Below are 17,821 nucleotides of genomic sequence, written 5' to 3'. Positions count from 1 at the left end.
GCATTACAAGTGTAACGCGGAATTAGGAAATTCTTCCAATTCCGCTGGTGGAATTAAACATGCCGCAAAGGCCTACAAAAAATGTGCTTCATTTATGTTTTCCTAATTCTGATATATTCTGAAATACTGGCAGTTTATTTAAATGTTGCTGTGTGCTAGGAAAAAAAACTTTACTACACCCTGTTATCCAGCAAGATTGTCACATAAAATCCTCTCACTTTGAAGTCAGAGTAAGTAAAGTAAACACCAAGCTTCCTCTGGAGACACAGCCTGACATTTGACCTCCGTCTTTGAATGCACAGCAAATATGACAAGATAAGAACAATATTTACAGGCCTGTTTGCAGATAGGAGCGCTGGTGGAAGAATACAAACCGAGGTAGTATGCATAGGCTTTACTGGTAGGGAGGGACAAACTCACACTGGACAGCCTAAAACAAATAAAGGCAGCAAATAAAACACCAGAAAATGTGAGCTACAAACCACGAAGCCAGTGGTAATCAACAGGTGGAATGCATTCCCAGGGAATCTTTCAGAATGTGCCCAAAATGTCTTTAACAAACTAGGCAGCTGTGCTGCCTAATAGGCTTCGACCTAAAAACTGCCCAAGCTGCCCACGAAACGGGCAGTGTACTTGGTTCTTGTGGGACTTCCTTTCACTGCTGAGAAGCACCTTATGAAGCAGGCCACCTCCCTCAGGAGGACCTTTTGTACTTCAGATGTGAGTAAATACTGTTTGAGAGAAGTAAGGGGCATATTAACAAGGAACAGGGAAAACTAACGCTAAGGGCGCTTAGCGTTCATTTTTTTACGCCCGATATCGCTGGATAATATCACCTGGTTATCGCGTTATTAACAACGCTAACTGCCTAGGCGATAAAAAATCCGGCGATAGCGGCTTTTTGGGAGGTTATCGCTGGTAATGCAGCGATAAAACTACAAGGATAGGGATATCCTTGTTGATAGCCCATGGTGGATTTAGCCATGTAATCCACCTCCCATTGGATTACATGGCTAATTCTGAAAATTAGCAGATGTAAAAAAGCAGTGTTAACCGTGGTTAGCGCTGCTTTTTTTGTCTCTAACAGGGTTAGCGTGAAGCTTGATAATAGGAGAAATGTCGCTTAGCGACATTTCTCCTATTATTTTGCTCTGGAACGCCCACTTTGCATTTCATTAGAGATGCAAAGGGAAGCGTAGTGAAAAAGGGTGCTAACATGCGATTTTGCATGATAGCACCCTGTTGTTGATAGGGCGATATTTTTATCTCCGCTTCTTTGGCTTTTATCGGAGATAAAGCCCTTGTTAATATGCCCCTAAATAAGTTTAACTTAGCACTTTTATCAGAATATTTAATCATTACAAGGGTGTTGCATCCTGATTTTTATTTCCATCAACATGCATTGGACACACCTTTCTGCAGCATCATCTTAAAATGAAGCTGGCAGATGGTGCAGCTCGAGGTTGCAGGTTATTGCATGTTAGTTGGGACCAGAGGTTAAGGTCCTGATCCATAATCAGAGTCCATTTCCACATTTGCCCACAACCACTCCATTAAACCGCACACAAACAAGTCCATCAATAAAGAAGCATTTTCAATTATAAAATGGACAGAACTATTGGCTTTGCCATGTGGTTGCTGATTGACGCATGACTTGCAGTCAGCGAGCATTTGTAATGTGGACTCTGCATATTTCCTGAGATTTTAATTGCAGTTTTCTGGTAACAAGTTGGAAAGATTCTTCAATTTTAATTAAAAAAAGAAACCTATGAACTCTGCAGAGTTAATGATTTTCTATTTTCATATTCGTTAGCTCATTTTTGAAGGAAATAATAGTGAGCTTAAAGCAGGAAAAAGAAGTGTCTGATTCTCGGAACATATATTGATTTTCTTCTACAGTGACATTTACCCTTTCTCTCCCAGCCCCCAACTTGAATAAGGCTATTGCCAAAGATTTAGAAAATCTTTTTTTCTGATGCCTTTTCACTGTTCAGATTGCTGTGCACGTTTCTCAACTCTGTTGCACAAAGCACGTGTTGCCTAAGAACAACATTTGCCAATGCTACTGACATCTAAGTATTTCCCGTAAAATCAAAGGGTTCCTCAAAAATACATTTTTGTTCAAGAGGGTCAACCTTCCAAAATATTACAGAGCGATGTTCTGATTGACACCTGACTTGAAGCTTGTGGTAACAGTTGGAAGGGAATGGTTATTTTGATAGTGCCTACTTTGCCTAACGAGGCGCTGGAACACTTGTGCAAACAAAAAGCATGCTACTTTGTAGGGACCATGGCCCAGACTTACAAAACTGTCACACAACACAGTGCAGACCCCCAAGTTGTTGTGCTGCGTTGCGTGACAGGGAGAGAGCAGGAAAGTGCCACATTTACAGAGATAGTGCACTATCATGCTCTCACCCCAGCGCAGGCGTACAATCAAGCTGCGAGCGTCACACACATACATTTGTGCCATAGTGAAAAAGTGTCTGTGTGAATCTTGCATAGGTTTTGTGCTGGAAGTACTATGCTTAGAGTAACGTTCTATATTTTCTAAGCCTGGGCGGTAAATTCCGCTCCGTTCATGGAGTTTACGGAGTTTTTCGCATCCGGTGCTCTGCGGAGCTCACGGAGTTACATGGAGCAGAGTTTTTTCCTCATCGCCATTAGTAAGTTGGACCGCTAGACCACTTCCCTGCGAGATTTCTCAAAGCGAGTGGTCGTGGATGGTCACTACAGCTAGCGTTGAGAAACCTTCCGTTCACGCTGAGGAAGCTGCCACTCGTAGAACTTTTACTTGAGTGGCAAAAAGAAACAGCGCCCTCTTGCACTGTGAGAGATTCCATTCGCACTGATTTTACAGCATTAAACAAACACCCCGCACTAAAAATCAGTGCGAACAGCGCTAGGTCACCCAATCCGCCGCTCACGGAACTACGCGTAGCTTGGCAGAGTTTGTCACTTCACGGAATTCCACAGAGCAGATCTCCACAAACTCCGCCCACCCTTAATATTTTCTCACATTGGATGTGTGCTGTACAGCGTAGCAGACATGCAAAGTGGGAAAAGGTAGAAGAAATATTGGCATTTCTCCTTGTTAATACCTAATTTCAAGTGGAGATACTGTTTCGTCTACTATGGTTAGTAAGTACGGTCTTGCATAAAAACCCAAGAGTGGTTGCACAGGAACGCCCATGTGCCACCCATGGAAAGCCCCCTTGACGCAGGGTTACGTAAAGCAGTGCTTTGCTTCACTTACAGTCAAACACGTTTTGCGCTGGAAAGTTAATGGAAAAAAATTGCAGGTTTGTGTCACATTTGTGATGCAAACCCAGTGCAAAATGTTTGTAAATCTGGTCCAGAGTTAGTGTTTTAGTCATGTGAGGAGACACATGTTTATTGTCAGTTAGTGGCTGGCACATTTGTCTCCTGCAGTTTCTTGAATTTGATCATGTTCCATGCATGAGCAGTCTTTTAGAGAAGGTTTGAGGTTCAAGGGAAAATTATATTTTGTGGAATTGTGCATGTAACACACTGCAAAATGGCACAGATGAGAGAAATGGGGAATGCGACGACTGGTTCAATAAATACAGGACATGCTATTAACAATTTCGATATTCAAGTGTTATAATATTACACAAGTAGTAATCACACATTTTGTTTGATAGGTGCAATTAATGTAGCTCACTTTTTAAGCACCTGCTGCTGTTCTTTAAGTGAAAAATGTATGTCACACTTGTGCATCCTAACAAGCATTTTAACATTATCAGCCTGAATCCGGACAATAATACCACATGCTGTACTTATAGTTCTTTTCTTGGCACTTGAAAAAGTCAGATTTTTCTAAACTCCAAACCTTTTGGTTTAACTACACCTCGCTTTTCAACTCCATTGAATTCTGAAGCATGTATTTTTGCCCATCTCTATCATGCTTCTGTTTAGGTAGGACAAACATGCACACCAGTACAAGACAGACAAGTGCTACTGCCTCCTGCAGTCAAATTTAGTGAACTGTATTAGGATTAACACACAGGAATGTGCTGTATTTGCCATTATACGGCGCATTCCTGTCCTTTCCTAGCGCTGGTTCGCTTTTGGCTGCCTAGCGCCAATGCAAGCACTTTTGTGTCATGGTGCAGGGGTGCCTGCATTGTAGGCGTGATAGTTTTTGTATAGGAATGGACACCTACAGAATTCAGCACATGTAGAAACATGTAAAAACGAGGAGAAATAAAGATATTTCTCCTTTTTACGCCTCACTTAGGGAGGCGAAGCATTTTGACACATTCCCAGGTCTACCACTAATGGTAACTCTGAGAATGCGCCAAAATCCAGGGGTGGATGCATGGGAGCACCCAAGCTCTATTCATGGAACTCCCCCTGCCGTAGAGTAACGCAGGGCCAAGCAAGGTGGCCTTTAGTGTATTGATACATTTCACTTAGGTTTTGCGTCGCCCTTGCCAACCATTGCTTGGTGCAAGGGCAATGCAAAACCTTGATAAATTTGGCCCCTAGTTTTTACTGAAGGGAACTCTGCAAATTCCCTGGGGTTTAATGGTTCTATTTACCACCTGCTCTATGCAAGGTAGTAATTGGGTACAAGGGGATGGGGGAATGTGATGCTGAGGTGTCCATGAGCAGATAGTCTCCATGCTGTGCAATAGAAGGACATCAGTGGGAAATGGGCTACGCTTGTGACCATATCCCATGCCTGATCCTTAAGTAATTTTACCTCATGGAGGAGTAAAACCAGGACCACACAAGTAACCTGCTGGACTGACCTGTTCATTTAAAGAAAAATTAAAGGGGGAGAGAACAATATCCGGGGAGGGTTTGAGGTGGGGTCATTGTAACCAGCTGGGCCTGCCATGTAACTTATCTCCATTTCTTTCTAAGCCCCTGCATTTCAAGGCACAAGGCACAGAGTCCTCAAGAAAGATGACTATATGTTACTACTGCAATGTCCACTTCTGTTGAGGGACCCTGACCTCTACATTGACTTATTAATTAACAAAGGAGCATTTTAATGAATTTAGTGATTGTAACTGATAATGCCAATCCTCACTGCCCCTAAATGTTTATAAGTATTTAATTTAATTTAATGTATTTTTTATTAAATTTAATTAATCTATAAAATCTAAGTATCCAGTACCTTAATGCACAATTATTGTACAATAAATTAAATTAATCCACATATATTCAATTGGATTATTTTAATATATTAAATTAGATATATATAAAATATTTAAAATGTAAATTACGCAAAATAATCTAATTTTGCAATAATCAAATACAATTAAATGGAACCTCATGCAAACCCTAACTATGTCAGCCATTAACATAAACGTGTATTTCTCTATGTGGAATTAAATTAATTAAATGTTAAACCCTTGCATTTATTTATCGCATTTGAAAAAATTATATTTATTTTCTTTTTTTTGTTTTATTTTTTGTGTCCTCATTTGCCTACCCCACATTCCCCCCCAAAAAAAAACGCCAATCACCTTGGATGTCGTCGGGAACTAGATAGGAATATCTCCTAGACCCGGACACCAGAAGATACGAACTGGCGAAAGACGTTCTCCGGAATGTTATATGTGGAGGAAAAAAAAAAACGAACGAGAGGGCACACCAATCCTCTCGCTACTCCATCTAGACTTGAACAGCCTTTCGGACGGAACCACCAAGGAACCTTGGAGTATAATGGCATAATCATCGGACAAGGGAAGAAAAAAAAAAGAAAAAAAACCCCGGAAGACCTGCCGAGCATTTCTACTTCCACTGAGCCAGCACGTTCCAAAAGGTGAGGTTACGTTCACGACATGATCTGGCCAAGTCCACATTAGATGTGTCATATAAGGACATTAGCCAGCCTGCGTGCGATGGTGCCTTCTGGTCGACCCAAAATTTGCAAATCTGACGTCTGGTCAGCAGAATTGCATAGAATAAAAAGCACTTTGCTTGACCCGTGATATTATCGTCCACGCCAAATATTATTAACGGCAGTGTGACCGAAACGGAAATCTTAAGAATAGAGTTCAAAGTGGTCTTTACTACCTCCCAAAAGGTGTTGATAAATGGACAGTCCATAAACATGTGGACGTCGGAGGCTGCGGGGAGATTGCACTTATTACAGCATTTTCTAGTCTGAAATTTGGATAGCCTTTGGGGGATAAATAGGCTCGATGAACAGTAAACAAATGATTCCGCCTCAGCCAAGCCGGCTTAACCACTTTATACAGGAGAGTGAACGATCTTATCCATAGGTCCTCACACTGCATACCCATGACCCCTCCCCACTGCTCATCGGGTAAAGGGAATTCCCCGTCCACCTCCTCCTGAATAGCCCAATACCAGAAAGCTACCTCTTTCCCCCCCTCTTGTCTCTCTACCAACTGTTCTTCCAGGATGCTGCTCCTCCCCAAATGCATCCTTTTCCTAATCAATTCCCGGGACCAGCTAACAAGCTGCATATATTTAAATCTCGATAGTGTTGGGCCGACCTTCTCATATAACTCCTCCCAACCTACCAGTGCCCCTCCCACTAGCAGCTGTCCCCATCTTACTATCCCTGCCTCCTTTATGGGAGTTGCGAGACTATCCTTCAGACAGGGAGGGAGCCCCGGGGAATCCCAAATTGGGGCGAAACTTGAAAAATAGGGCAACCCTATTCTATCTCTAATCAACTTCCAAGCTTTTGCCAATGATTGTAGGGTCTTTAACCTCACCTTCTTAAAGAACTTCCGGTCCCCGAATTTAAATAAAAAACCATCAGGAGGCAGATCCGCCCCATTCAACATAGCCTTGAACATTCTACCGATTGATGAACTTGATGGAGATTTCAGCAACATCCTGGAGTATGACAGCTGAAAGGCCTAGGCATAATATTGTATGTCTGGCAATGTGAGCCCCCCCTTCTCCCTCCTTCTTTTCAGTTTTTTCCAGGCCAGTCTGGTTGATTTATAACTCCAAACAAATGAATTTATATCTTGCTGACATTTTTGAATTTGCTTAAACTCAAAAGCTAGAGGGATAGTATTAAAAATAAATGTATACTTGGGAAGGATGGACATTTTTACTAAATAACTTTCCCAAGTATTGTCAATGGGAGAAAGGCCCAAGCTTTTAATAACGCCCGACATTTTCGAAAAACCTGATCCAAATTGGTATGTGCTATATTACCAATCTCCTGGGTGATCCTAATTCCCAGGTAGCGCATAGATGGAGTGACTACCAACTTCGGGTTTGGAATATTCCATGTCATTACCTCTGTCTTTCCTTCATTGATTTCATACCCCGAAATCTGCCCGAATTCTTTAGCCCATTTGATGATAATGGGGAAGGCCTGCACAGGGTCAGTTGTATAAATAAGGATATCATCCGCATATAGTCCTATCCGCTTAACCCATCCTCCAAACTCAAAAGAGGGGATGTTATACTCCTCTCTCAAGATTTGAGCGAAAGGTTCAATGTACATATTGAATAGGAGGGGAGAAAGCGGGCAGCCCTGCCTGGTACCCCTAGTAATCTTAAAAGGCTCAGTGAGAGCCCTATTGACCAGAAGTCTAGCCCTTGGATCCTTATAACGAAGCGTGGTGACTCGACAAAAATTCTCCCCTAAATTGAACCTTTTCAATACCGCGGCCAGATAGGGCCAGTGGACCCTATCAAATGCTTTGGTAGCATCCAGGGTAAAAATGGCCAAAGGGAGAGAAAAAGTAGAAGCAATGTCTATGGCTCCAACCAGGTCGTGGGTGAGACCTGCCAACTGTCGCCCCCTTATGAATCCCTTCTGATCCTGGTGGATTATTGAGCCAATCTCGTTCCCCAACCTTCTCGAAAGGATAACTGCAAAGATCTTATAGTCAACGTTTAGGAGCGAGATTGGTCTATAGGACCCGCAAACAGCCGGGTCCTTACCAGGTTTGGGGATCAGCACTATCGTTGCCTCGTTCCACGATTCTGGCGGGGCCGTGCCTTCAAGAAATATGGCATTAAAGAGGGCAGTCAGAGTTGGAACTATAACTGGACCTAATGCACCATACACTTCCCCTGGTATGCCATCCGGGCCAGCCGCCTTCCCTCGCTTCAATTGTTTGATAGCGTTACTGACTTCCACCTCTGATATTTTAGTCTCCAAATGGTCACGCTGTTCTGACAAAAGGGTGGGCAGATGAGCCTTGTCTAACCAAGCCTCCCTGGCCGTTGGGTCATCTACAATGTCTTCCTTATAGATGTTTTGGAAGAACTCCTGAAAGGCGATCCCTATTTCTGAGGTGGAGGTTCTGGCCTTAGCTTCCCTTTCCAGTTTTATTTCCTTAATGTATTTTTTGGCCTGATCTGCTTTTATTTTCCAAGCCAAAATTTTTCCTGCCGCCTCTCGATACTCAAAGTGTGACAAATTACTTGCCTCCCATCTCTTGGCCACCCTTTCCTGAAGTAAATTTTCAAGATTTATCTTCAACGCTACCCGCTTCTCCTGATCCTCTACCGAACCTGGGCCACCTTTCTGCTCTGCCTGCCTAAGCTCCTGCTCTATGTTAGTAATTGGTGTCCTATAAGCCTTGCGTCTATATGAGACTCTATTTGTTATGCAGCCTCTTAGGAAGGCTTTAAATGCTTCCCATACCATGGCTATCGAAGCCGAGTTTAGGTTGATTTTCAGAAATGTGCTTACCTCAGAAACGAGGAAGCAGATTTCTACCTCTTCAAGCAGGATCATCCGGTCAAAAGACCAAGAGGTGTGCTTGATCTGCTGGTAATGTAATATGGTAAAAGAGATGGCCGGGTGATCAGACAGGTGAGAAGGGATATATGTTATCTCCTTCAGATCATCTTTCAGCTTGTGGCTAAAAAAAGCATAGTCAATTCTTGACTTGTGTTTATACTTATAATTATGAAAGGAAACCCCTAGTATGTTACCCGATCTCTGCCTCCATACATCTACCAACCCCAGATTCGACATTATAGCTATAAGTGTTTGCCTAGATTTAGAAGGCGTCAATGCTCTTGAATTGTAAGATTTGTCGAGCTTGGGGTTTAAGACTATATTAAAGTCTCCCACCCAAACTATGGGGTCTTGGCATGAAATCAGATGGTTCTGAATTTTATTCAGGAATGACGGATCGTCTTGGTTCGGGCCATAATAACCCACTAGAATATACACTTGCCCTTCTAACTGTACTTTCGCAAGTAGCCATCTTCCGCTGAGATCTTCCTTCTGTTCCAGAATCTGGGCTTGGATCTGCCTTTTAAATCTTATAAGGATCCCACGTATGTTAGCGTTGTGGTCCGTACACATAAATGTATCCACCCACTTCAGGTTCTTAGGCATTTCCCTCACCTCATGTTTGAGTAGATGTGTCTCCTGGAGGACAATGACCTGCGCGGGGGAGTCTTTCAAGTATTGTAAGATTCTATATCTCCTGGCCCTCACACGCAAGCCATTAACATTCCAGGATAAAAACTGCAACCCAATCATAACGCATTGTCCCTTCCTGTCCTTCCTGTCCTTCCTGTCCTTCTGCCTACGGAACCAGCCTCTCTAAAGTAAACCGATCGACATCTCTTAACCTGAACATGGTCAAAAGCTTTTTTGCATAATATAGGGATAACTGAGACAAACTTATGAGGACTTTTTAACTCCCCCCCCCCCCTGGAAAACCCTTCCTTACTAGTACTGGCCAGGTGTGTCGCCAGTTTGCGCCAGGAACAGGCCATCCCCTGAACCCCCACAAAGCCTATTAAAGAAGGAACCGGCTTACCACCACCTTGATATCAAGTTAGCTACTGAAACCAAAGAGATGGCAGAGAGAGCATGAAGAATGTCAGAGTGACGGGGTGGGATCGATGCGGGGGGGGGGGGACTCCATGGTGATAGAGCCCAAATTGACTTAACGTCGTGTTTATCACCTTTTTTTTATTGAAATTTCTTGGAATTTTTTTCTTTTTTCTCCCCTCCTCTTCAATCACCCCTCCCCATTCTCTTTTTTTTCCTTTTCCCCTTCCTTTCTTTCCTTTTTTTTCTCCCCCTTCTTCCTCTTCCTTCCTTTCCATATAGACCTTTCCCCCCTTTCTCCCCCCTCCCCCCTATTTTGAGTTGTTTTCTCTTGTTACTTCTCCCTCTTCTCTTTGATTATCTAGTAATTTATGACCCCCACAGCATGACCTTCAGTTGACTTGGTAGCTTTTTCAGACTGACCTTATACGATTTTTTCTAGTCAAGCCTTTTGAAGGTATTATTCCTAAAATCTCTATTTAGTTACCTTGTCATTTTCGTTTTAACCCGAGTGATAAGCCTGACCCCCTAAGAGGACAGAGAAAGAGGAAAAGGAGAAAAAGAAAAAACCCAAATCGGAAACCCGATCAGTTCCCTTCTCATGAGTGCTGACTAATGGAAGCTATTAGCTCATCTGTCTCCTGAGGGGTTCGGATATTATGCATTTTGTTGTTATACATCACCCTCAGGATGGCAGGGAACCTCATCTGTACTGTTGCCCCTGCTGCTCTAAACTTATCAATTTTTTGACCTAGCTCCCACTGTCTATCTAATGTGGTTTTAGACAGATCTGACCGGATTTCAAAAGAAAAATCTGTAGCCTTTACTGATTTCGCTTTTAATGCTAGGTTCAGTATTTTTTCCTTGAGGGTATAGGTGAGAAAGTTCACCAAGATCTTTCTTGGTTTTACTCTCCCGGGGTTGAGGCGGAAAGGGTCTCTGTGTATCCTCTGTAAATCCCTCTCGAGAGCTTCCGTCGTTTCATCGAGATTAAATGAATCTTTTATTAAAGCCACCACAAATGCCTTGATATCACCACCCTCCCTCCCCTCTGGTATTTTCAGAAGACTGAGATTGTTCCTTCTAGAGTAGTTCTCCAAGGACTCAAGTCTCTCCTTCACAACATCGCCTTCCTTTCGCAGGGATTGGATCTTGCTCTCTGCCAACTCCAGACTAGATTTTAGTCGCCCTACCGAATTTTCCAGATACTCTGTTCTCTCAGAGAGTCCATCAACCTTCTTCTCGAGAGTCTCACATACAGCCCTGATCTCGCTCTGATTAGTTTTTGATTCCGCAAAGCCGCACCTTATCTCCTGCCGCATAGCGTTCAAAAGTACCTCCAATGCACCACCATCTTCTTTTCCCTCACCAGTGGGATCACCCTTAGTTGCGGTGGCGGCCGCCCCAACTTCCACAGAGTGCTCCACGGGGTGATCTAGGCCCCCGGGGTCCAATATGGTCCCCGAACCTACTGCTGAAACATCCATTGTGGGTCCTAGTCCAGGGGGGTCGGCCAAACTAGTTATCTCATCACTATCGGCAATATCGGCATTTTTATTGCTGCTCATAGCTCCCACCGGGGTTTCACTTAGGTCACCGACTGCCTCTAAACCTAGTTGGATGTCTAAAATTTGGGGCCGCACCCTGAAATATGAAAGCAGCGAGGGAGTTATGCGGATCGCACCTTTACGTATCTCCCTTTTACTACCTCTTCCAGCTAACTGAGAGCTGGCATTGGCCTTGAGGAGTGTAAATCATTTACCTCTTTTTGTCTCCGGTACCTCTGAAGCCTTAAAAGCTTCTAAGGTAGCTTGTTGAGGCGCCTTGAGACCCACACTTAGCTTTTCCGCAGGGGCGCTGTTCGTGGGGCCCTTCCCCCGCCTTCTACTCTTGCCTCCCCTCTCTGGAAATGTACCACTGGTAGGTTTTTTGGCCTTTGGTGACCCAAATCCCCCCGCCTGTACCCCCTCCTTACTGCTCAATCCTTTGTTGTCCGAAAATAGGTGGAGGTCGCCCGCTACACCTACAGTTTCTCTTGCCTTTACTGCTCTGTCCTCCGTATCTTCTTCTGGTTCTGTGGGCTCCTTTAGATGACCCTCGCCTCGCAGACCTCGAGAACTCCCCCTCAGGAGCCCCCGAGCCGCCGCCCTACGCCCGCGCCTAAGCTCCACGGCTGCCTGCTTCCACCGCAGAGGAGAGGTGGGGGAGACTTCAGACTCGAGCCGACACACATTAACACCACGTCAGACATTCCGAATCTTGTGCCGCAAGCGAGCTGAAAGATGGGCGGTAGGAGAAAAGAAGAAAGTTTCTCACAGGCGTCCTTCCAACAGAAAAGACCTCCGCATCAAGAAAACGCTGTGGGGCCAGTAACTGCACACTTTCCACGGGGGCTCAGGGAGGTCAATAGCTGACGCGCGCACCGCCTACCCTGCGGCCGCCATGTTTTCCAGTCTGAAAAATTATATTTATTTTCATCAGCAACCATAACCCAGACCACTATGAAAGTATTTTCGATTAAGCTTTTAATTTAATTTACTAAATTGTTAACCATAATGTTTAATTTTTTTATTTGTGTCATTTATATTAAATACAAAGTAAATATAACCCATCCTATTTTGAAACCCAACCGACAATTTAATTATTTCATTCAAATTTAATGCAATTTATATAATAATTAACCCCAATCACTCAGTAACTTAAATATAATTAAATAATTATTTTACTTTACCCAAATTAAAATAAATCATATTATTTGAAAAGGTTACCCTACCACCAATACTATCACTATTTTTTTATTAAGTGAAATTAAAATAATGTACTTTTATTATTAGCTTTAACCCCAAACTGTGATTAATTTACATTTAATTAAACATCAAGAAATTCACTCTAGTTAATCAAATTAATTTGAATACATCGCCATAAACCTAACCCTTTTCTAATTTGAATTAAATTTAAATAAATTCTTCAATTTACATTTATGTGCCTGAAAAAATGCAGTTGCTGTGGATTTAGTGGCCATATTGATGTAATGGCATCAGTCCAGTGGTTCATCATCTGTATAGCGCCCTCCGTGTAGAAGGGGAACACTTTCCGAAAATGTACATTAAAAATTTGATGTAAAAAACAACTAGGAATTTTAGAATGGAGCCTTAATTATTGATAAAGTTAAATTGGGATCCTAAGGTCAAGCAGAGGATAAGGGATGCAGGTGCTGGTTCACAGAAGCACTTCAGTGCACGTACCAGTGTCAGTGCTTAATTTGTAAAATATTAAGTGCCAGGGCTGACCAGGAGGAAACTGCAGCTTGCACCACCCCTCGCCCTTGTCATTGCTGCCAAAACAACTACTAACCATCTCTCGCTTCCAAAATAACTACTAACCATCTCGCTTGCATGTAAATGCGACAGTTCAGATTATTCCAGGTCCCCAAAGCTAGAGGAATGGTTGGGGAAGCAGGTATTAGCAATTTTAATGTATATTGCATTCCTAAACAACCCTTGTTCTGCTCATCTCTAAATTAGATGAGCAGCGCCACCATGTGGTAAACTGTTCTATGTATGGTCTTGACAATTAGGTGCAGGTGTCGAGCACCGGAAACCAATTAAGTGCCAGTGCTTAGCACCCGAAAGCACCAGCTCAAATTAAGCACTGACCAGTGTACTCCTGGTGCCTTTGTGAACTGGCCCCAAAACATCTAAACGTGGAATAAAATGAGAATATTCAAGGAACATCCACATACAATTGGTACAAAAAGAAAGGTCTGTGCCTTCTTTGCACTTTTATTATTAGGAAGTTGAAGGTTTCAGGCCGAATCATGAAGTCCTGTAAGAATATGTAACAGAGAACTCCTGTAGTTTCTCTTTTATGTATCCAAAATACTTTTTTTTGCAATCAGCACCAAAGTGTTCAAACATGAAAGGCAGAACTGAGTAATTTGTGTGTTTATTTCAAAGCTGGTTTGGTGCTAACAGCTGTTAAGGGAAGCTTTTTTTCTTTGACTTTCCTTGAGTTTTTTGGCACATTCTCCTAACAATCTCTAAATATGGTCTCTTTTTGAAAATGTGCTTTGAATGCCAGCGGATACCTAGGATATTGCCTTCAAATATGGCTGCCCACAGTGGGAGAGATGGTAGGAGAGAGTAAGATAATTACCCCCATGGGCTGTAGTGAACACCCATAATTTCCTCACGTTTGCTTCAATGTGCCCTTAATCAGTAAAACTTAAAAAGTAACATCCGAGACAAATCAATAAACTTTATGAGATTGCCTAATCCATTCTCAAGGGGCATGGGGGGCAGAATTACTTCTTCAATCAGAGTCTTCTTCCAAGATGCATTATAAGTAAATACCCTGAATCTTCACAAACACCTAAAAATCTCTAATAAAGACTCTATGTTTTATATGTTTCTAGTACTCCAGCCATTTCTGAAGAGGCTGCTAAGCAAGCTCTGGTGGAGTATGCAGAAAAAAAGTGCTGCTACAGGACATCGCCTGCGGTGAACATGGTGATAGAAAACCTGCAGCCGTTCTGCATTTACAGGGTACAATTAATGTGCATGGCTGTGTGTGCATGTGTGGGGGTGGGGGTTTGGTAGTGGGGAGAGAAGATTGGGGACGTTCCAACTCATTCTGTCAACTGCAAATGTATACAATTGTCAGAACCCTCCGTGACAGACTTAGGCGCATCGGTGCGCCTTTTTTAATATGGGAAAAAGTGACGTACAGGCGGCACAAGGGGTTTGTAAATAAGTAAGGGGAATTGGCTGTTCACTATTAATGTCCCATTTTCTGAATTCAGCTCTGGGTTTCTATGCTGGTTAACTTAATATAGGGATGAATCAGGTCGGGTGTGTGATTCGGGTATCATCAGTATCATGCACATATTCTGTTCCTCAGCAAGCCGAGCTACTGAAAAAGTTAAGCACCTAACATGATACCCAAATTAAAGGAATACCTTTGTGAGGGTCAAATGGCAGTGTAGCTTTAATGACATTAATTGCCTCCATCACAGCACATCAGGTGTTGCATTTAGAACAGCGGCGTATGCTACAATAGATGTTTTGCAACATGAATGGAGCAAAAGTTTAGCATATTGACTTTTTTAACTGATTTTAACTGAAAATTGACATGTCTTAGGACGCAAGGCAGAAAAGCTGTCATCAACCACTACTTAATGTGTCCTTATAGTTATGTATGGTAATAAGATATTCCCATAATTGAAGAAAAAACCTCAGAAATTCACTAAAATAAACAAAGGTTAAATTGATGTTACAGTTAGGTATGGTGATAAATTCTTAGATTATATAAAAAAAACTAGAAATTTACTAAAACAATAAAAGGGTACAGTGATGTTTAGTGAGGTGGTGAAATAAGATACGCTATGATGTTTAAAAATAAAAACAAATTAAAATCTCCAGTTAGAGTTTCCTGAGCTAAGTATAATTTGCACCCCTCCCATGCACATCATATTTTACATCACTCCTGACATGTTAAATTACATCAATTATGATATCAGAGATGACACTTCAACTGACATAATTGATGACATCACTGAAGACTTCACTGATGATGTGATAGTCATATTAAGCATTGAGTTACTGAGTGTACACATGTGGGGAAATAGCATGGAAATAGAATAAGCACAGGAGACAAGCAAGTGTGATTCTCAATGTTGAAAGGTATCTGGTGGCCAGTTTATAAATCACTAACATTTTGGGCACAACTATTACTCCATGTTAAAAAAGGCAAGGACTGAGAGCATCTGCTGTGAGTTGCAGAGTTATGTTTGAAAGCAGGTTGAGGTTTAACGCCGAAGTCTGTTCCAAAAAAATCTCAAAGAAAGGCTAAGCTTCTTTTGAGAACAGATTATCCACCAGGGCATATCTAGGAACTTGCCCATATAAATGGTTGTATTAAAGTAGTATAGACAAATTCTATGTAGCAAGAATGTTTATAAGGTTTGGATTTTTATTTCCAGACCTTCTCTGAAGATAGTAAGGCATTGAAGACTGTTGAATAATATTCTACTTAACCATGGATGTGTTCCGCATAGGGCCCAACCAAAGGCCCAATGCCTTCAATGTGTGCTTCAATAGTAAATGCCTCCAATATGCGTTTCAATAGTATACATATACCTGTCTATCTCCTCATTTACAATTGTGGATTAAGTCAATTCTCTAAAGGGAAAACCCCATTTAGATGAATAGAAAAGTGTTCACAGGTCTAAAGTGTTGAATTACTGCAAATCCACAAAGTCTATCGGACTGTGTCATCAGAATGTCATTTGAGATGTCATGGGGGATGTCATGTAAGATTTGGGAGAGGTGAGCTTAAGGTTTTCCGCCAATCACTCTGGCATATCATGCTAATCATTAAGTGGGAAGAAGCGCATGAGGGGGCTTAAAGTTCAGTGGAAAGGGAAAAGAGTGTGGATTGTGAGGGTGCAGTATTCTGTAAAATAACCATGTTTTAAGACCTTCAAAACAGAGATGAGAGAGAGAGAGTGTGTGTGTGTGTGTGCGCGTGCACGCGAGTGCGGGCGTGCGTGCATGTGTGTGTGTGTAAATGTCTGGGTTGTTTTTAAACATCATGGAAGATCTTCATACTATATGGAATTATAATGTCACTTTAATCTTTGTTTTTAAGTGAATTTCTCTATTTTTTACCATATTCAGCCAACTCCCCCATTGTGCACATCCTTTAGCCTTGTTGGACCATGCTCTGATCCCACCTCAGTGTATGCATCTAAGCCCCCACATGTGGCTGTTGCTCAAACATTGCATTAGTACTTTAAGTTAAAAAAATGTGTATTGTTTTTAGTCATTGGCAGAACCCAAGGAAGCTTCAGGATCCATGAATCCTATGACAAAAGTGTGTTTTGTGGGGGAGGGGCACCACTAGGGCCTGGGTCAGGGTAGCTTCACCCTGCCCCCTTATGCCCTGTTTCTTTGTATTCTTCCCAACATGGTGCTTAGCACACTCTGGGGCAGATCTACAGGAAGTGCCGCAGCTTGGCACCGCAAGCCGTTTGGCTGCGCCACGCTGCGGCACTTCAGAAGCACAGGGATGAAATGAAAAGACCATTTATTGAGCGCGGTAGCTACCCTGAGGCGTCGTAGCGCTACGGACCAAGCATGTAGGTAGTGGGTTTAGGGATTTATTCTGATCTATTGAAAAGCAGGGTTTTTAGTTGCTTACGGAACCGCAGAAGGTTGGGCTCAGAACGTAGAGGAAGGGGGAGGGAGTTCCATAGTATGGCCGCGTTATAGGAGAAGGAGCGGCCTCCACACCTGGTCCTCTTAATCCTGGGTACCGAAGCGAGGAAGGAGGAGGCTGATCTAAGCTGTCTGGTGGGTTTGTAGGGGGTGATCAGTGGGTGGTTGATGACAGCCCCGGTTTTCCAGAAGGCTCGATGAGCGATGCATAGGGCCTTGAAATCGATCCTTTCCCTGACCGGGAGCCAGTGGAGGTTCCTTAGGCCGGGTTTGATGGAGAGTCTACGGGGTATCAGAAGCAAAGTTCGGGCGGCGCAATTTTGAAGAGTCTGAAGCTTGCGCAGGGTGGCTTGAGGGGCCCCTAGATAGAGAGCGTTCCCAAAATCAAGCCGAGACAGAATGAGACCCTGAACCATTATCTGTCGTGATTGGGGCGGCAGAAGGGAAGAATCTTCCGCAGGAGCCGGAGTAGGCCAAAGCAGGTGGCTGACAGTTTAACTGCTTGGTGGTTGAAATTGAGGGACTTGTCCAGCCAGATGCCCAGGCTCTTTATTGTGTCCTTGGGGGTGGGGGCAGGGCCAAGAGAGGTCGGCCATGATGGGTTAATCGGGAGCGTGGAGGGGTTGCCTAAGAGCATCAACTCGGTTTTGTCTCCGTTGAGTTTGAGGCATGATGAGGTCATCCATTTGGTCACCTCCTCGAGGCAGTCCCTCATGCTGTTGCATGGGGTGGAAGATTGATTAAGAGCCACCACTAGCTGAGTATCGTCGGCGTAGGTGATGATTTTTATTCCAAAAGGGCGGACGATCTCAGCTAGGGGGCTCATGTA

General features: G+C 43.0%; 1 protein-coding gene across 2 annotated transcripts in view; it reads left to right on the top strand.

Annotated features, from left to right (window-relative positions):
* Positions 1-17,821, top strand: part of LOC146797468 (protein SSUH2 homolog) — a 121,011-nt gene that overhangs the window by 18,806 nt on the left and 84,384 nt on the right. For both annotated transcript variants that reach the window (XM_085627558.1, XM_085627559.1), the window contains exon 4: positions 14,190-14,319. In XM_085627558.1, the coding sequence (XP_085483684.1) occupies positions 14,190-14,319 (130 nt within the window). The remainder of the gene's footprint in view (positions 1-14,189; positions 14,320-17,821) is intronic.

The sequence above is a fragment of the Triturus cristatus genome, chromosome 9 (genome assembly GCF_964204655.1).
Source record: "Triturus cristatus chromosome 9, aTriCri1.1, whole genome shotgun sequence".
In the NCBI taxonomy this organism is placed as follows: Eukaryota; Metazoa; Chordata; class Amphibia; order Caudata; family Salamandridae; genus Triturus; species Triturus cristatus.
Note: the sequence above shows the minus strand (reverse complement) of the source record. Positions and strands in the feature narration are given on the sequence as shown.